This window comes from Budorcas taxicolor, chromosome 5, assembly GCF_023091745.1.
Source record: "Budorcas taxicolor isolate Tak-1 chromosome 5, Takin1.1, whole genome shotgun sequence".
Taxonomy (NCBI): Eukaryota; Metazoa; Chordata; class Mammalia; order Artiodactyla; family Bovidae; genus Budorcas; species Budorcas taxicolor.
In genome coordinates this window covers 16,601,921-16,623,729 of record NC_068914.1, presented here as the reverse complement: position 1 = coordinate 16,623,729, position 21,809 = coordinate 16,601,921, and the positions used below count along the sequence as shown (strand labels likewise).

Sequence of the window (21,809 nt, the reverse complement as noted above, 5' to 3'; positions counted from 1 at the left end):
ATCTACAGAGCCACACAAATCCCAAGAGCAAGCCCTGAGCCTATGGGGTGGGAGCACTGACTCCAAGACCCTAGACTACCAGAGAACTAACCCTACTACTACTAAGTCGCTTCAGTCGTGTCTGACTCTGTGCAACCCCATAGACGGCAGCCCACCAGGCTCCCCCGTCCCTGGGATTCTCTAGGCAAGAACACTGGAGTGGGTTGCCATTTCCTTCTCCAATTCATGAAAGTGAAAAGTGAAAGTGAAGTCGGTCAGTCGTGTCTGACTCCTAGCGACCCCATGGACTGCAGCCCACCAGGCTCCTCCATCCATGGGATTTTCCAGGCAAGAGTACTGGAGTGGGATGCCATTGCCTTCCCCGAGAACTAACCCTAGAGAGTGTCAAATAGTGAGAACTCACACAGTGGAAACCACTTGAATACAAGACCTGGCATCACCTAACCAGCAGGAGTGCCCTGTGCAAGATGCCTCATCTAAACAACAAACAAAACAAAAATACAAACCCAATCATCAGCAGACAGGATCACCACCTCACTCAGCCTAGCCCATCACAGGAAAAACAAACAAAAACTCAGCACAAATCTCACCCTATATGAAGCTTACATAAACCACTGGACCAACCTTAGGAGGGCAGACCAAAAGGAAGAAACAATTCAGCCTTGAAGTTGGGAAAAGGAGATCTCAATCACAATAAGTTAAAAAAAAAAAAAAGAAAGAAAAGGCAGAGAAATACTACACAAATGAAGGAACAAATTAGAAACACAGAAGCCCAAATAAATGAAGAGGAAACAGGCAAACTCCCTGAAAACTCAGAATAATGATAGTAAAGATGATCAAAAACCTTGAAAACAAAATGGAGAAACTGCAAGAATCAATTAACAAAGACCTAGAAGAATTAAAGAATAAACATTCAGAGACAAATGAGACAATTACTGAAATTAAAAATACTCTGGAAGGAATCAATAGCAGAATATCTGAAGCAGAAGAATGAATCAGTGAGCTGGAAGATAAAATGGTGGAAATAACTTCTGAAGAGCAGAATTAAGTAAGAAGAACAAAAAAAACTGAGGATAGTCTCAGAGACCTCTGGGACAATATCAAAAGCACCAACATTTGAATTATAGGGGTCCCAGAAGAAGAAGAGAAAATGAAAGTGTATCAGAAAATTTTTGAAGAGATTATAGTTGAAAATTTCCCCAACATGGAAAAGGAAATAGTCAATCAAGTCCAAGAGGCTCAAAGAGTCCCATACAGGATAAACCCAAGGAGAAACATGCCAAGACATATACTAATCAAGCTAACAAAGACTAAACACAAAGAAAGAACATTAAAAGCAGCAAGGAAGAAGCAACAAGTATCATACAAAGGAAACCCCATATGCTTAACAGCTGATCTTTCAGCAGGAACTCTGCAGGCCAGAAGGGAATGGCAGGATATATTTTAAGTACTGAAAGGGAAAAATCTACAACCAAGATTACTGTACCCAGCAAGGATCTCACTCAAAACTGATGGAGAAATAAAAAGCTTTCCAGACAAGCAAGAGTTAAAGAGAATTCAGTACCACCAAACCAGCTTCACAACAAATGTTAAACAGACTTAATAGTCAAAAAACCAAGAGAAGGAAAAAGATCTACAAAATCAACTCCAAACAATTAAGAAAATGGCAATAGGAACATATATATCAATAATTACTTTAAATGCAAATGGATTAAATGCTGCAAACAAAAGACAAAGACTAGCTGAATGGATACAAAAGCAAGACCCATATATATGCTGTCTACAAGAAACCCACTTCAGACCTAAAGACACATACTGAAAGTGAGGGGATGGGAAAATATATTCCATGCAAATAGGAAGCAAAAGGAAGCTGAAGTAGCAATCCTCAAATCAGAAAAAATAGACCTTAGAGAATATTACAAGAGATAAGGAAGGACACTACATAATGATAAAGGGATCAAACAAGAGAAAGACATAACAATTGTAAATATCTACACACCCAACATAGGAGCACCTCACTACATAAGACAAACAATAACAGACACAAAAGGAGAACCCTACAGTAACACAATAATAGGAGGAGACTTTAACACCCCACTCACACCAATGAACAGGTCATCAAAACAGAAAACTAATAAGGAAAGACAAGTTTTAAATGATATATTAGATGTGATGAATCTCATCAATACTTTCGGGACATTCCATCCAAATGCAGAAGAATACACCTTCTTCTCAGGTGCACATGGAACATTCTCCAGGACAGACCACATCTTGGATCACAAATCAAGCCTCAGTAAATTTAAGAAAACTGAAATAGTATCAAGCATCTTCTCCGACCACAACACTATGAGACTAGGTATCAATTACAAGAAAAACAAACTGTAAGAAACACAAACACATGGAGATTAAACAACACACTTCTAAATAACCAACAGGTTACTGAAGAAATCTAAAGGGAAATCAAAAAATTTCTAGAAACAAATGACAATGAAAACATGACAACTCAAAACCTATGAGATGCAGCAAAAATAGTTCTAAGAGGGAAGTTTATAGCAATACAATCCTTCTTCAAGAAACAAGAAAAACATCGAACAGACTACCTAACTTTACACCTAAAACGGCTGGAAAAAGAACCAAAAAAAAAAAAAACCAAATTGGTAGAAGGAAAGAAATCATAAAGATCTGAGCAGAAATAAATGAAAAAGAAATGAAAGAAACAATAGTAAAGATTAATAAAACTAAAAGCTGGTTCTTTGAGAAGATAAAACTGACAAAACTTTAGCCAGACTCATCAAGAAAAAAAGAGAAGACTCAAACCAACAAAACTAAGAACGAAAAAGGAGAGGTTACAACAGACACTATAGAAATACACAGGATTATAAGAGACCATTATGAACAACTATACGGCAATAAAATGGATAACCTGGAAGAAATGGACAGATTCTTAGAAAAGTTCAATCTTCCACGACTGAACCAAGAAGAAATTGAAGCTGTGATCAAAAATCTCCCAAAAAACAAAAGCCCAGGATCAGATAGCTTCACAGGAGAATTCTATCACACATTTAGAGAAGAGCTAATGCCTATCCTTCTAAAACTTGCAAAAAATTGCAGAGGAAAGAACACCTCCAAACTCATTCTACTAGGCCACCATCACTCTGATACCAAAGCCAGACAAGGACAACACACAAAAAAGAAAACTACAGGCCAATAAAACTGATGAACATAGATGCAAAAATCCTCAACAAAATTTTAGCAAACAGAATTCACCAATACATCCAAAAGTTCATGATCAAGTTGGGTTTATTTCAGTAATGCAAGGATTCTTCAATATATGCAAATCAATCAATGTGATATACCATATTAACAAATATGAAGAGAAGATGATAAGTCTATAGCAAACACTATTCGCAGTTGTTAAAAACTGAAATCACTCCCCCTAAGATAAGGAACAAGACATGGGTGTCCACTTTCACCACTATTATTCAACATAGTTCTAGAAGTCCTAGCTACAGCAATCAGAGAAGAAAAAGAAATAAAAGGCATCCAGATCAGAACAGAAGTAAAGCTCTCAATGTTTACAGATGACATGGTTCTGTACATAGAAAACACTAAAGATAGTATCAGAAAATTAACTAGACCTAATCAGTGAATTTAGCAAAGTTACAGGACATAATATCAATACATAGAAATCACTTGCATTTATATATACTAACAATGAAAAATCAGAAAGAGAAATTAAGGGATCAATCCCATTCACCATTGCAACAAAAAGAATTAAATATCTAGGAATAAACCTACCTAAGGAGACAAAAGAACTGTACACAGAAAATTGTAAGACATTGATGAAAGAAAGACAACATAAACAGATGGAGAGATATTCCATGTTCCTGGGCAGGAAGAATCAATATTGTGAAAATGACTATACTACCAAATGCAAATCTACAGATTCAATGTGATCCCTATCAAATTATCAATGGCATTTTCCACAAAACTAGAACAAAAAATTTCACAATCCATATGGAAACACAGAAGACCCTGAATAGCCAAAGCAGTCTTGAGGAAAAAAAATGGAGCTGGAGGAATCAACCTTCCTGACTTCAGATTATACTACAAAGCTACAGTCATCAAGACAGTAAGGTACTGGCACAAAAACAGAAATACAGACCAATGAAACAAGATAGAAAGCCCTGAAATAAACCAATGCACCTATGGGTACCTTATTTTTGACAAAGGAGGCATGAATATACAATGGGACAAAGACACCCTCTTCAATAAATGGTGCTGGGAAAACGGGACAGCTACATGTAAAAGAATGAAATTAGAACACTTTCTAACACCATACACAAAGATAAACTCAAAATGGATTAAAGATCTTTATGTAAGACCAGAAACTATAAAATTCTTAGAGGAAAACCTAGGCAGAACACTCAATGACATAAATCAAAGCAAGATTCTCTATGACCCACCTCCTAGAGGAAAGGAAATAAAAACAAAAGTAAACAAGTGGGACCTGATTAAAACTTACAAGCTTTTGCACAGCAAAGGAAACTAGAAGCAAGGTGAAAAGACAACCCTCAGAATAGGAGAAAATAATACCAAATTAATCCTGATGAAGGATTAATTTCCAAAATATACAAGCAGCTCATACAACTCAATGCCAGAAAAACAAACAACCCAATCAAAAAGTGGGGAAAAGACCTAAACAGACATTTCTCCAAAGATGACATACAGATGGCTAACAAACACATGAAAAGATGTTCAACATCACTCATTATTAGAGAAATGCAAATCAAAACTATGATGAGATATCACCTCACACCGGTCAGAATGGCCATCATCAAAAAGTCTACAAACAATAAACGCTGGAGAGGGTATGGATAAAAGGGAATGTTCTTGTACTGTTGGTGGGAATATAAATTGATACAGCCACTATGGAAGATGGTATGGAGATTCCTTAAAAAACTAGGAATAAAACCACCCATATGACCCAGCAATCCCAATCCTAGGCATATACCCTGAGGAAACCAAAATTGAAAAATACACATGTATCCCATTGTTAATTGCAGCACTATTTACAATAGCTAGAACATGGAAGCAACCTAGATGTCCATTGACAGATGAATGGATAAAGAAGTTGTGGTACATATACACAATGGAATGTTATTCAGCCATTAAAAAGGAACACATCTGAGTCAATTCTGATGAGGTGGATGAACCTAGAACCTATCATACAGTGTGAAGTGAGTCAGAAAGAGAAAGATAAATATCATATGCTAACACATATATATGCAATCTAGAAAAATGGTTCTGAAGAATTTATTTACAGGGCAGAAAAGGAGAAACAGACATAGAGAATAGACTTATGAACATGGGGAGATGGGAGGAGAGGATGAGATGTATGGAAGAAACTTACACGACCATATGTAAAATAGATAGCCAATGGGAATTTGCTGTATGGCTCAGGAAACTCAAACAGGGGCTCTGTATCAGTCTAGAGGGGTGGGATGGTATGGGAGATGGGAGGGAGGTTCAAAAGGGAAGGCATATATATATATATATATATATATATATATATATACACCTATGGCTGATTCATCCTGAGGTTTGACAGAAAACAAAAAAATTCTGTAAAGCAATTATCCTTCAACAAAAAAATAAAAAGAAAAAATCAGCTTCAAGGTCAATCTTTTCTTCCTTCAAGATATTTGCTCATGTATTTCAGATAAATAGTGAAATAATCTTAGACTGAGCACAAAGATTGATGAAAAGAACTCATGTTATTTAAAAAAAACACACACACACAGAAAGAGATGTCAGCCAAGATAATGATTTTAAACTTTTTTCTAAAAATGAAAGATGGTTTGGAGGTTAACAAGAATATAAAATTTTCCTTGTCACTGTATTTTTTGATCAAATAATCTAATTGAGGCATCCCTTTTAAGACTGAGATCTCCAAACTCAGAGATATAAGACAGTCTCCAAGCGGAAATGAATTCTTATTTAATATTCTACCACAATAATTTTGGTTTACTGACACAAATAATAGACTAAAATCCAAAAAAAAATGACAGAATAGGACATCACTATCTTTTACCTCTTTAAAAGATTTATAAGCGCTCCCTTGGACAATACCCATACATATTAGACAAGTCTTTTCATTTAAAATACTGGAGTGGGTTGCCATGCCCTTCTCCAGGAGATCTTCTCGGCCCAGGGATTGAACCTGAGTCTCCTGCATTGCAGGCAATTTCTTTACCATCTGAGCCACCAGAGCAGCTCATAATCTTTAATAAAAAAACAAAAAGTACTCATTTGGAAAAGTAGTAAAACTTAACAGCAACAAACATTCTGATTTCAAGTTTATTCTGCAGTATAGATATCCAGACAAAGAACAGCAAACTATGGTCCATGGGCTGAATTCATCTCCCACTTGCTTCTAGAAATAAAAGTTTTACTGGAATATAGCCATACTCATTTATGTATTTTCTATGACTGCTTTTGCATTACAACAGCAGAGGTGAGTAGTTATAATAGACTGTACAGCCTGCAAAACCTAAAAAGATTTACTATCTGGACCTTTACAGAAAAATTTTCCAGTTCCCGTATAGTAAGTGAGCAAAAATATTTCTAGTGTTTACTTAACAGCCTCTTTTTATGAAAATAATCATAGTTTGTATTTTGCTGTCAATAAGACCAAACAGATTTTAAGAACAAGCTGATGGGAAAAAAGGCAAGAGCATAAAGGTCATTCTTGCTCACCAAAGATGAATTTCTATGCTAAACTCTAAAGCTTATAGGATTGTGTTTATCATAAATTCTTTCTTATTAAGATAAATGATGTAGGCTGAAGCTAGGAAATGATGATATCATTATTTCAGATTAGCAAGACGTTCGTGCCCAATGATATTCTCCAAGTAATAATGTAACTTGACAGGAACAAAAATACTTCAAGTATTATTTCAGATAAAACTACAGAAGTTATATATAAAAAGTTGGCCTTTGATTAGTCTCTAGGATTAAAGGGCTCCAAAGTACACAGAAATTTTTTCAGGAAAATGCTGAAACACAAATCTATTAAGTGTGAATAAAAATATCACCTATGATTTTCATAATTCAGTGCTTAAAACCTAGTTGCAAGGTTACATACAAAGTATGTAATATGTGTCGATAACAAAAAGAGAAAAACTGGTATAAGTAGAGCTTAGTTAATTCCATTAGTTTGCAACAATAGTATCTAAAACTATCTATGGGGTTATTGTCATGTCAATTATCATTTTTATAATCTTACAAAGGAAAAGCTGAAACACAAGTAAATTGAGGAGAGAAAAAAAGGAAAAAATTATTTACCCTTGGTTTTGCTAGATCTTTAACAATTTCAATTTCTGCATCAGAAATAATATCATGGAAGCGGATAATACGAGGCTTGTCCCACTCATCCTCCTGTTTGGCTGGAGCCAGAATAAACTTAGGGTTCCGGTTTCCATCATGGTAGCGACAGAAGAGTTTTTTCTGTCTCCGAGGAGTCTGAACAAGAAGTTTAAAAAATTATAAATATATTAGAGCAATAATATTTTTAATGCTTGTTCCTATGAAGACAAGAAGCAATAATCATGCTGGTGTATAGACAGAGTACTTGAGGAAGAACATGCAAAAGAAATAGTACTCTGCAAATACTCTGCATCAAACAGGACCTTCAGAATTTTAAAAGATTTATTAATGATTCTTTTCTGGAAGAGATGGTGAGGTTTCTCTTTAACCCTTCTCTCATCAAAATAAAGTTCAGGCCTTATAAATATGAACAAAATAATAAAATGATTATAGAAATATGAAATGAATGACCAACCCTGCTCCAAACTTCACAAAGTAACTGGGAAGAACCCAGAAAAGTTTCTTAAAGAAAAAAACCTAACCAGTACCCAAGTACCTCCCAATTTTTAAAAATTTAGGTGTTTTTTTTTTTTAAGATGAAAAGCAGTAGCTCTGAAAGAGAGAAAATTAGTTATTAAACAAAGAAGCCAGGTGCTTTTAGTAGCAGGTATTAAAGTCAGCAAAAATCAACAAAGGTACTCTTCAATCACCTATGTATCACATTAACTAAATATGGGATTGACCAAAAAGATCTTACCAAAAAAAACACCCCACATGGATGTTTTGGCCAATCCAATGTTATGCCATTGCTGATTCTTCTCTTGATTAAAGAAGTATTTCATATTATGAAGTAGAACTAATAATGATTTGTGTTTATTCTTGTTCTTCATTTACCAAGAATCAAATACAAGGTTTTAAATATATCTTTTATATGATGATAAGACCAGTTTAACTGTTCTGAGAAAAAGCACGCTCCTTTGATTTTGGGCTGAGTTTACACGTGTGTCACCTCAACAAACGGGCAAATTAACACACTTCTGTTTCATAACTACAGTTCTATTTTGCTCTCTTATTTAAGAGTTTCTAAGGGCAGTAAAAAATATCTGCTCACTATTGGAAACCTGAACACTGACTAGGTACTTAATGATATTACGCCAACTACTAACGATATTGGAAATATCATGATAATGGTATTGTGGTCATTTAAAAGTTCTTATCTTTAAATGATATACACTAAAATATTTAGATGTGAAATTAAAAAAAAATGTTTCATGAGTCTAATTTGTATGTATTCATTAGATCAAAAGTAAACATGTTCTCTGGGAATCCATGAACTTATCAAAAGTGTCAACATAGCTAAGATCTACTTATTTGCTGGTAGAGGTTAGGCTGTCAACAGTAAATCACCAAATATCAAGAAGTCATCAATATCAAAACATAAAACTCAGCCTAAGTTTATCAGTAGTAGAGAAAAGTTAAACACTATTCAAATGCTTTCACTTAAAATTACTCCATAAATGTACTAAATCCTTCTATATACACCAGCATTCAACTGAACACTAGTACCGTATGATACTCCTTTAAAAAGGGTTCTATGATCAATTAATGTTGAGAAACAAAGTATATCATACTCATAATCATCAATAACAAGGATCTGAAAAGCCCTAAAGCTGAAGAAAGAAACCTATGTTTCCAAGGCTTGAACTGTATTATTTGTGGCCTATTACCTTTTTAGTATTCTGGTAAACTGAGTATAAATATATAATACAGATATACAATAAACAAAGGGATATTTACAGACACATTTTAGTGTTTAAAAAAATAAATGTTATAAAGCCAAAAGCTATTTAAAGTCTTTATGCATTTTTAATATTTCTTAAATAGACTAAAACATTACATTAGGCAGTCTTATCAAGGCTGACTAGGAGCAAAACCACAAGATATCACTGTATAGATAAATCCATCGTTTCATAGGATAAGTTAGAATGGTATATTATTTCTATGTAAGACTCCTGAAATCTCTTTTGCATTAAGATATAAGAAAATACTGTATCACTTCTCTTAAATAATCTGACCCTTCACCTTAAAAAGCCTCTTCTAATCTATGGAAAGGGTAATAATTACCAAAAATGCATGTAATGGTATAGGAGTCACAAGTTTTATTTTAAAGCCATTTTACTAGAAGTTGGAACACATTGAGTGCAACACCAACAATAAAGTGATGTGACAGACTGTAATACTTTAGGAATAATTCTGATTTTTACCACAGTTTAAAAAATTCTGCATCTCTCCAGAACTACGTACAAACACACATGCACATTCACACACACACAATTGGCTTTTCCACTTTACCATTTTGATACCCTCCCCACGGCACAGCATTTCGTACTTCTGTCTCTCTGGCAGGTAATCCACAGCAGCACCTTTTTTCTTCAGTGTGGTTTTCTGATCAGATTGGTCATCTGAAGAAGACTTATTGGCATCTTTTTCTTTAGCCATTATATACTCAAAGTATTTTAAGTTACCGTTAGCTCTCTGATGTTCAGGATCTATTACAAAAGAAAGCAAGCATGTCCATGAGTAAGTTTACAGTTGTTCAAGCATGAGCGTAAGATACCAGTGGAGGAACATGTTTACCTTCCAGACCAGGTTGCTTTATGAGAGTGAAAGGAGGCATTAATGAAAATTATTATAGCAAAAGAACAGGTGTAAATCAGTACTGCCCCAAGCAAATCAAGATGTACAGTCGCCCCATATAAAGGGAGTTCTGGAGATGGAATCAGCCATCTATTTCAAAGTAGTAATTATTGCTTTTACTTTGAGAATGTTCCATGTGACAAATTACTAAGCAGCCAAAGGAACTATGATCAATTTGATGTCAAATGAATTTTAAAGTATTACTGATTAAACTTATTTTAAGCAACAGAAAAGATTTTTCTGAGACTGAAATATAATGACCATGGGGAAGACAGGGTATAGAGTTCAAAGGTAACCTTTACCACAGATAATATTATAAATGCCGAACACAGCCTACTTCTGAGGGCTGAGTGCATTTCAGTCCCAAAATTCTAAGTGAGACAAAAAAGAGAAACTAAAAATATAATTTTCAAATAAGCCAGAATCCACTAACTGCCTGAGAATTGCTAGTCATAATTTTTAGCTATCTTTTAGTAGGGGGAAGGAGGACTACTCCACCCATCTGGGAGAAAAAAAATATAAACCACCACACACACACACACACACACACACAAATGAAAAAGACAGAGTAGGACACAGAAAGTTCATTTGTGACATTAATTGAAGTGTTTTTAAAAATCCAGCCTTAGATTTGTCAAATACTTCTTTTCTTTGAGAAACTGCTTATGTTGTGATGTACAGAATATGAGGCTAATTTTACAAAAGAAATGGAAAAATGGGGGGAGAAGAGGGTATGCTACAAGGAAACAAAAAAATTCGTAGGTATCTCTGGGTGATTGGTTTATGGTGACTCTTCTGTATCTTTTTCTACTTTTTAAATTTTTTCTAAAATGAAGTATTTTTAAGTCAGGAGGAAAAAAATCACTTAAAATACTGGGGGGAAAGGGCTAATGGAATATCTCAATTTATCAATTCATTCAACTAAGAAATAACCTAATTTCAAAAGCTTATTTTCAGATGACCAATCCTTTTGAATTATTTGACTCTCCTAACATACACATATTTACCTATTCATAAAAAGAATTTAAGTTTTAAAGCTTCATTATATACCAAAGGCCATATGACTTTTTTTAGCATACAATTCCACCACCACAGATTCTAAGTTAGTAGGTTTGGGGTGAGATCAAGGAATTTTCATTTCTAATAAGCATCCAAGTAATTCTGATCACTGGCCTTTGGATCATACTTAGAGAAACACTACTGCTACTGCTAAGTCGCTTCAGTCGTGTCCGACTGTGCAACCCCATAGATGGCAGCCCACCAGGCTCTGCCGTCCCTGGGATTCTCCAGGCAAGAACACTGGAGTGGGCTGCCATTTCCTTCTCCAAGAGAAACACTACATTCCTGTTAAAAATACTAGTGGTAAAATCTTTGTATCATATTTTCCTAATATTTAAATACGACAATCAAATATATTTTCATTCTTTTTATTTGTGAAATAATTTCAATCTCCGATGGAACTGGAAGATATTAAATGGAAAATCTCATTCATGTGACCTCAGGAACACAAAAATTAAAGACTGAGAGACTGATTTCCCATAAATGCCTGATTTTCAGAAAACTGATAATATTGGAATGTTCTTAAATTTCAGGGAATCGGCCAGGGGTGGCCTCATATCAATCTTGGGAAATTTTGCTTACACTTTCCAAGGGCATGAACAAGAAATGACCCAGTTTGAGATGGTCTTACAAAGTAAGCTAAATTGAGCTTTGTTTGTATGACTGGAGGGTTTTGTCTGCCTAGGGAATGTTCAATGCTGGTCCCCATTTGTTCCTGATTTCAACAAACTCTAACTGAACTCTCACCTCTTCATATTTTCTGCCCTACTCCAAACCCTCAACGGACTTACCTGTAGCTTCCTACAGCTTGCATGTCCCAAATGCAGTTCCTCTGCTATTCCTGAATAAACTCTTCTTTCTGACAATTATGAGTTTGCTAAACCTTTTCATTTAGGTTGACATTTCAAATCACTATTTCCAAATAGGAGATTCAGTAAACCAAAAATTTCCTTCAAAGGATACTGGTTAATATTTAATACGGCAACATGGCAAATAAACAGTTTTGACTGAGTTAGCTATGTTCGATTCAATTTTGAAGTTCCTAAGAAGTACACAGCAGAGAAACACACCTACTCTTATAGCACTGTTAGGTGAGAAAGATCAGTTGCCATTTATTTATTTAGAGGATAAATAGAAAGATAAAGTATGTCTGACAGATGAGCTCTTGACTTGTGACAAAAAGTACCAAAACTATATGACAAATATACATACTCACACATAATTATAATTAGTATTATCTATATATCCCCCAATATATCCTTAACCTTGAATTAGGCCAAATTAACATACCTAGTTCAAGAAGCTTCTTTGTGAGCAAAAGCGCCTTATCCAGGTCTCCCTGCTGGTATACTGCATAGCTCAAATAATCCAGAACGGAGACTTTATCAATGGGAGAAACCTCGCCTTCATCCAGCTGCCTCAGGGCTTGTTCCATCCACAGTTCTGTATGGTAATAATCTGCTTCTGTGTAGGCCACTTTGCCCAACTCAAAACAGTCCTCAACTGTTAGAAAAGATTTGTGTTTTACCCCTATGGAAAGAAAATACAGAGAACTTTAGGAATCTATTATATGTTTATTATACTATTATATATTTATTTAGGACTATATGGCTTTCAAAGTACTATCTCACTCATTTGAACCTCCCAACAACCTTCTGAGGTAGGAAAAGCAGGAATTACCCTAGGTTTATAAACAAAGGAACAAACTACAAGGTAATGAAACATGGCAAGGATCACATAGCTAATAGGTGACGTGGGACCTAGAGAATCCAGATTTCAATTATCAGTCATCATACCAAAAAGATGCACCAATTAAGCTGAAGTATGCGATTTTCCAACACAGTGGGAAGCACCATATGAGATATATCTAACTCTTAACCAACAACTTAGGATAAACAGAGACATGGAAGAGAGACAAACCTGTTTATTGATTCCTTCCCCTACTATTCCCCTTTTCAAAAATATTAATGATATGCAATTTACATACCATAAAGTTCACCTAGTTAAAGAATTCAACAGTTTTTCACTATATTCACAGAGCTGTACAACCATTACCATAATAGGATTTTAGAACATTTTCATTACCCCAAAAAGCAACGCTGTAACCATAAGCAGTCACTACCCATTATATCTCCCCTTTCCTGCCCTATCCCTAGATACCACTAATCTACTTTCTGTATCTACTTGTCTATTCTGGCTATCATACATAAATGGAACTGGACAACAGGTAGTCTTTTGTGACTGGACTGCTTTAATCAGCATGTTTTCAAGGTTCTTTTTATTGCCAAGTACTAGCCCACTGTAGGACAGACTACATTTTGCTTATCAGTTGATAGACATTTGAATTGTTTCTACTTTTCTGACTTCTATGAATAATGTTACTATAAACATTCATGTACAAGTTTTAGTGTAGAAATATTTTTTCATTATTCTTGAGTATATACATAGCAGTGAAATTGATGGGTCTTATGGCAACACTATGCTTACCATGTTCAGAAACTGCCAAACTGTTTTCCAAAGTGGCTGCACCATTTTACAATTTTACAATCCTGTGTGTATGCTCATACATAAATCAGTGTATGAGGGTTCCAATTTCTCTGTATCTCACCAATACTTGCTACTACTCATCTTTTTTATTATAGCCACTGAGGGTATGAAGTAGCATTTCATTGTGGTTTTTAAATTTTATTTCTCTAATGATGATGTTGAACATGTTTCTACATGCCTATTGTCCATCTATATATCATCTTTGGAAAAATGTCTGTTCAAATCCTTTGTCCATTTAAAAACTTGGTTGTCTTTTTACTATTGACTAATTATGTTTCAAATGTTGTATAATCACCATTACTTTTATAAGATTAAGGAAAAGATAAATAACTACAGAAAGATATAAATGTAAAAAATATTCTCTGAATGATAGCAATCATGTAACATTTCATTTTATAAACAGTAAATCAGTGAGTTAAGTAGAGACTTTAAGAGCCTGAGTATTTTTATGTTGTCCTTTGTTTATAGCATGTTAAGTAAGCAATAGTGAGAAAATTACATCTGGACCACATATTCTGGGGGTGGGGAAGGGAACTGCTTCTGATATAAAACACAGGCGATCCTTGAACAACAAAGTTTGCATTGCATGGGTCCACTTATATGTGCATTTTTTTCAGTAAATACATATATGTATTATAAATGTATTTTCTCTTCCTTATGCTTCTCTAAATAACATTTTCTTTTCTCTAGTTAACTGTATTGTAAAAATGTAGCATACAATAATACAACATATGAATTGTGTTAATAAGCAACTGTTTAAAATATCAGTAAGGCTTCTGATCAATAGTAGGCTATTAGTAGTTAAATCTAGGGAGAGTCAAAATTTACATGCAGATTTTCAACTGCTCAGGAGCTCAGCAGCTATAACACCAGCATTTTTGAAGGATTAACTACTCTACCTAGAAATGCTGGATAAAATGTAACAGTTATCCATTTATCCATTTGTACCATGGCCAGATTCACAGGAATTAAGCAAATTTTTTGAGGTCAAAGCAAAAAGGAACTTGAAACCTAGAGAGTTAAGTAGAGGATGAAGCTGCATCTCCTCTGGAGGCAGTCATCAGATGAGAAAACTAGAAGCATGATTTTTAACCATCAAGAAAGGGATAAAGAGGGCTTCCCTAATGGCTCAGTGGTAAAGACTCTGCCTGCCAATGTGGGAGACATGAGTTCGATCCCTGGTCCGGGAAGATCCCACATGCTGAGGGACAACGAAGCCTGTATGCCACAACTGAGTCTGTGCTCTAGAGTCTGCCAGCCACAACTATTGAGCCCATGTGCAACTGCTGAAGCCCCAACGCTCTACAGCCTGTGCTGCACAACAGGAGAAGCCACCTCAGTGAGAAGGCCGTGTACTGCAACTCTCCAGCTGGAGAGTAGCCCCGCTTGCCATAACTAAAGAAAAGCCTGCACAGAAATGAAGACCCTGCACAGTCAAACAAATAAATAAATAAATTTTAAAAAGAAAGGGATAGGAGATAAAGCCACAGGCCCATGCAAAATGACAGAACAGACCCTTGAAAAACCACATCTTCAATTAAAAAATGAGCTAGAAAAAACTCTTGTCAACTGGCAAAGAGAAACAACAAAAAACTTATTTTTCTCATCCTGCACTGTAGGTAAGGAAACAATCTCTTAAGAATTCCACAGGCGTGCCTTCTGGGAGGTTTTGATTTCAAATATACACTATCTCCATGGTCTGGGAAACTAAAGCCAAGAATTTAACTTAAAGTGGTTGGAGGCTGGTAAGGTCAAAGGACACCTGGCAGAAGCAACATTTATACTCTGCAAAACCCACCCTCACCTCAGGTTTTGCAATATTCTCACCCACAATCTGAAGAGATGCACACAATTCAAAATCACAAAGCACACGATTAAACAAGCCACTACGAGCAAAATCAGCAGAAACTATTCAAAAACAGTATTAGATATCACCCAGTATATTCAGATGATATCAGGTTAAGAACACAAAATAACTACGATTAAAACGTTTAAAGAATTTCTAAAAAAAATTAAAGATAAACATGTAAGATTCCCTAAAAAGACTAGGAAGATGTGAGTAGGAGAAAATATAGAACTTTCAAAAATTATAAATATTATCAAAGAGACAAACATGTATTGCTCAGGTCAAACAGCAAGTTAGACACAACAAAAAAGAGAATAACACACCTAGAAGAGAGAACTGAAAGAATTACCATAGGATAAACTACTCAGAATGCAGCAGAGAGGAGGAATACATATAACGTGCTAGTTAAAAGATAAGGAAGAAAAACTAGGAAGACCACAGAACGTGGAGAAGGCACTATTTAAAGAAATAACAGTGAACAAGTTTCTAGAATTAGAATGCATGAAACCAAAGATTCAGGGAGCACAGAGACTCCTAAGCCAAAGTACATGCAAGGGATTCTCAAGGATTTGTTTCAACAAGGAGGAGGAAAATAATTGCTAAGGAAAAGTCTGAGGTACCAAAAAAAAAAAAAGATAGAGAAATTGGTATACATTTAAAGAAAAGTGAGCTATCAGATTGGCAAAAATTTCAAAGTCTGAAATTTTTTGTGTGATGCTGTGGGGAATAGGCACTCTCATGTATCACTAGTAGAAAAATGACAGAACCACTATGGAGGGAAACTGGAACAAAATTAGCAAAATGTCCCATGCATCTACTCTGAATCAGTGGCATCGTTTCTAGAAAAAATATCCCAAAGATCACTTGGCAAAAAAAACCCCCAAAAACATATGCACAAGGTTATTGGCAATCTTATTTTTATAACAGTAAAAGACTACAAACAAAACAAGTGTCCATATCAATGGGGCCCCAGTTAAATAAACTATAATAAAATTCACAAAATACAGTAACAGATAGCTGTAAAAAGAAATGAGGATTTCTACATAGCATATGAGGTAATATCTAGAGCATATCAATAAATTAAAATACCAAAATACAGAAAGTATACTATGCTGCCTTCTCCACCGAAGCTGAGAGGAAATAGGAATATATATACACAGCCGCTTACATTTTAAAGAAGAAACAGTGAAAATGAAAAACCTAATCAAGTGGTAGTTCATATAGGAAGAAGAAAGCAACAGGTTGGCAAGTAACAGAATGATAGTAGAACTTCTATAAGTGGACCTTATTAATACAGTTTGGACTTTGAGTGAATAAAAAAACTGCATAACTAAAACTAATATGAGAGACATGGTGATGGTGGTCAAAAGGTACAAACTCCCAATTATATGGTAAGTCCTGGGGATGTAATGTACAGCATGTTAACTATAGTTAATAATACTGTATTGTATATTTAAAGTTGCTGGAAGAGTAGATATATTTTAAAATAAAAAATTTTTTAACTATGTGACGTGATGTGATGGTGCATGTTAACTAAACATATTGTGGTGATCATCTTGCAACACAGACATATCCAAGTCATACTGCACACCCAAAACTAACACAAAGTTATATGTCAATCACATCTCAATTTTTAAAAAATTGGGCGCCTCTTTTAAATAAAAACATTAAAATTTTTTAATAATAGAAGAGGACAAAGATAGGATATAAATTAAAAACTGAGCCTGTGGGGCTTTCCTGGTGGCCCAGTGGTTAAGAATCTGCCTTGCAATGCAAGGGACACCGGTTCAGTGTAAGGGACACCGGTTCGATCCCTGGTCCAGGAAGATCTCACAAGACACAGAGCAACTAAGCCCATGCACAACTACCAGCCTATGCTCTAGAGCCTGTGAGCTGCAACTCCTGAGCCCACGCCCTAGAGCCTGTGCTCCGCACCACTGCAGCGAGAAGCCTGTGTACCAAACACAGACCAGACCCTGCTCGCCACAACTAGAGAAAGCCCATGTGCAGCAACAAATACCCACCACAGCCAAGTAAATAAATCTAAAAAAAAAAATCCTGTGATAAATCTGATTTTAGTGAAAAAGATATAGAAAAAGGAAGGGGAGAAAGAAAAGGAGGGGTATATTTTCCAAATTTTGATACCAATGTTCAAACAATAAATGTGAAGCTCTGGGCGGTTTACTGTTAATGTCAAAATATCTTACTTCCTATATCAAAACAAAAAGGTATAGCATGTCCATGGGTTAGAAAATTGTCTTGTTAAAATGACAAATGTTGCCCAAATTCTTCCCAAGATTCAAAATAAACCTAATTAAAACACCTACAGGCATTTTTGTAGAAGCTACCAAGGAAATTCTAAGATTTATTTGGAAATTCAAAGGATCTAGAATAGCCAAAGCAATTTTAAACAAAGAACATATTTAAAGGACTTATTCACAAGTGTTTGCAAGTACGTGGAGGTACTGAAATGCCCATATACTAATCACAAGAGTATAAAATGGTACAACCATCTGGTAGTTTCTTAAAAATCAAATATATACCTACCAATTATTTCACTTTAAAAATCAGATATATACCTACTATGCAACCCAGCCAACTGACTTCTAGGTATTTAACCAAAAGAAGCACATGCCTAATATGTCTGAAGGACAAAGGAAATAGATAGAAAAAGGAACACAACAGTGTTTTCCTTAAAAACTTCTGACTGAATGTACTTTAACGAATCAGTATATTGGCTAGAATCAGACTTAGCTCTAACCTACCCAATGGTGTCAACATTTTTTTTTTCAGTGCTAACAGAAAAGGTTCATGAAAAATTAAGAAGAAATAAAATCTAGGACACATTTTGCTAGTGATTCTTTGTCTAGGGGATAACATGCTCTGGTCTGAGGATGTTAGATTTCAGTACAAAGCAGCATCCTAATACAGAAGTATATGTACTGGAGGATCACACGGACCAATACAATCAAATATTCAAATCATACAACTACCTCCATTTACTACATATATATATATACATATATATATATATATTTGCCTATTAGTCATTTATGGATAGTAACTGATTATCATGCTTGCATGCTCAGTCCCTCAGTAATGTTTGACTCTGCAACCCGATGGACCATAGCCCACCAGGCTCCCCCGTCCACGGAGTTTTCCAGGCAGGAATACTAGAGTGTGTTGCCATTTCCTCCTCCAGGACATCTGCCCAACCTAGGAACCAAACTCAGTCTCTTCCATCTCCTGCACTGGCAGGTGGATTCTTTACCACTGTGCGACCTAGGAAGTCCATAACTGATTACCAGTGTACTACTAAAATGAAGATAAAGATCCATATTGTGACAGTTACTCTCTACTTCTCTCTAGTCTAGAAAAGGATACCAACAAACTAACTTATTAACAGTTTAACAAGATGCAATTTCAGAAACAAAAGAAACATACTGAATTTTGACTGTTATTTTTCAGTTACGAGAACTGGAATACAGTTCTAAGACGAGCTTTACAGTGCAGAAATTAAGAATGTCTTTTCTCAGGGATATACAAAAGACACAAGAGGACAGTATTTATTAATTTATTTATTAATAAATTTAAATTATTTATTAATAAAATTTATTAATAAATTTATTTATTAATAAATGTAGACAGCACCAGTAAAATTTTTCACATGACCTTATATCCTGGCAATATTATTTGAAAGCATAATGGAGACAGTAGAGGATCTTGAGCTATTCTGCCTTGGTAAAGTATCTCTGGTCATCTTACCTATTGATCTATTCACAATTATTAAAGGCAAACTGTCTGGGAACTGTATTAAAGAAAATGAAAGAGAAGTGATATAGCATTTGAAAGGGAAGGCTGCTTCCAAAGTAGAGAATGTGAGAATAAAAAGTAATGGACAAGAAGACAAATAAAATGACATAAGGGAAGTGATGCTGGCAGGAAAAAACCATAAAAAGCGTTCATACAAAGCATGAATAGTTAGAATTTGATGACAAAAAAAGGAAAATTCTTTCGGTTCAAAGCAGATGGCACAGATGATTGACATTAGCATGTCAAACTGAATGCAGTGAAGGAGAGGATAGGATGAACTGAGAGAGCAGCACTGACATACATATGTACAGTACCATGTGTAAAATAGACAACTAGTGGGAAGCTGCCGTATAATACAGGGGAGCTTGGTTCGGTGCTGTGATGACCTAGAGGAGTGGGGGGGGTGGTAGAGACTAAAGAGGGAGGCGCTATATGGATACTTAATAGATGATTCACAATGTTGTGCAGCAGAAACTATCACAACATTGTAAAGCAATGTTTAATCTCCCAATTAAAAAAAAACTGAATGTAGTAACCCAAATTTACAGTTAAAACACAAAAGTCTTTTAAATTTATTATCACAGTATAAACTATAATAATATGTGACAGGAGACAGTATAGGAAAATTTACTTAGAAATTTTTGGCTCACCCTTAAACTGCAAGATTTTATTTTAAAATTCTTACCCTTTATAGGAACACTTACTGGATAAAAACTTGATTTGTAAGGAACAAATACATTTAAAATGCACATACCTGGGAAGCTGATGTCTTGCATCAGAGGCAATATGGTACACTCATAGCTGAGTGCACTCCAGAGATGTACAGAGAATCTACTGCTTGGTGTTGTAGTAAGCTTATCAGTTCACCAAGATAATGATGTAAATGACCAATAAGAATGTTCAACTTCTACCTGAAGTAACTCAGATTTTATATATGACATATTCCATACCAAAAAAAGTGTAGAGGACACAGTTTTGAGGGCATTAGCTCCCTGTTGTCCCCTTTGCCTATCAAAGCAATACCACCATTCTTTTCTACTTTACCACCTCCCCTCAAAAAGTGTAATATCTCTGGAAGCTATGAATCTATTAAACAAATTAGGGTTAGGAACAACCTGAAACTAAAGGAACAGTCCATATGAACTGTAAAGGCAACATCGATGCCAAAATACATATAACTTATCAGATTTTATATTAAAATATCAAGAAAGCATTTCAAAAGGTAGGCTCAAAAAAGGAGAAACAGACAAAATTAATCAAGGAATAACATCACATCAATATAAATCCACTGAAAAAAGCTTTCTCTGATTTTTTGGGGGGGTGAGGCAATTTAAAAAGGCAAATCATCCTTCCCTCCAGTCCTCATCCTTAAGGCTTTACATCTCAACTGCTACAATTTTAAATCTGACAAAACTAAGTGTTAGCAAGGACATTAAGAAATGAGAACTCCCATACATTGCTGGAGGGAATATTACTGTACTTGGGTACATCTGCTCTGGACAATAATCTGGCTACATCTAGTAAAATCTGAGAAACTTATATCCTAGAGAAACTTTTGCATGTGTGCAATGGACACAAGAAAACATAATGAAAATGTTTGTTGAAGCCTTGGCCCTGCAAAAATTGGAAATAACCTAAGCTACCACTGTCATCTCTTAAATTTTTACAACAGCCTCCTCCCTGATTTCTTTGTCTCTACCTTCGGGTCTCAAACCATTCTGCAGCCAGAATGATATCTCTAAAATGAAAATCATATAATTTCCCTGTTTAAAACTTTTCAGTAACTACACATTATACTCAGAATGGTTCAAACTTCTCTACATAACTTACAAAGTCCCTCAAGAGATGGCTTCAGCTTTACCTACATAGCCTCATCTCTCACTATTTCACAGCATCCCGTGCCCCTAGTTCATGCACTTAGCTCTTAAACAAACTATGTTCTCTCCTCTCTGGCCTATATACATGCTCTGTTTGGAGTACTTTTTTCATACCCTCTATTTCTGGGCTAATTCCTTGTCCATTATTTCACAGTTTTTAAACATATTCTGTCTTCCAGGAAGTCTTACTTTACACCTCTCATTTATCAAGTTCAGAATTAGATTTCTGTCTATGCGCTCCATGGTCTCCTAAGTTATCTCCAGCTAGGCATTCATCATATAATAGCATAAGAATATAAGTACCCTAAGGGCAAAAGCAGTGTTATTCATTACTGCATCTCTAATACTTAGACACAATGGTTATCATGTTAAATAGATATTAAATAGATACTAAGTGGCTTATATCTATTAAACAAATTATGTTTTAAACCAGAAGCAAATTTAAAAACAAGGCTGTGATCTTATCACAAGTATTATAACAGTAGAAACAGAAATAAAATTTGTAAATGTATACTTTTTCAGAAGTCCAACTTAATGGAATTACATTACAGTTTAATGGAACACCATGGTTAGTTTTTCCACTTGCTACTTCATTCCAAATT

At 35.2% G+C, this 21,809-nt stretch overlaps 1 protein-coding gene across 3 annotated transcripts in view; it reads right to left on the bottom strand.

Annotated features, from left to right (window-relative positions):
• Positions 1-21,809, bottom strand: part of P4HA1 (prolyl 4-hydroxylase subunit alpha 1) — a 94,702-nt gene that overhangs the window by 31,873 nt on the left and 41,020 nt on the right. For all 3 annotated transcript variants that reach the window (XM_052639611.1, XM_052639612.1, XM_052639613.1), the window contains exons 6-8: positions 12,415-12,654; positions 9,721-9,917; positions 7,348-7,524 (exon numbers count right to left, since the gene is read on the bottom strand). In XM_052639611.1, coding sequence (XP_052495571.1) covers positions 7,348-7,524; positions 9,721-9,917; positions 12,415-12,654 — 614 coding nt within the window. The remainder of the gene's footprint in view (positions 1-7,347; positions 7,525-9,720; positions 9,918-12,414; positions 12,655-21,809) is intronic.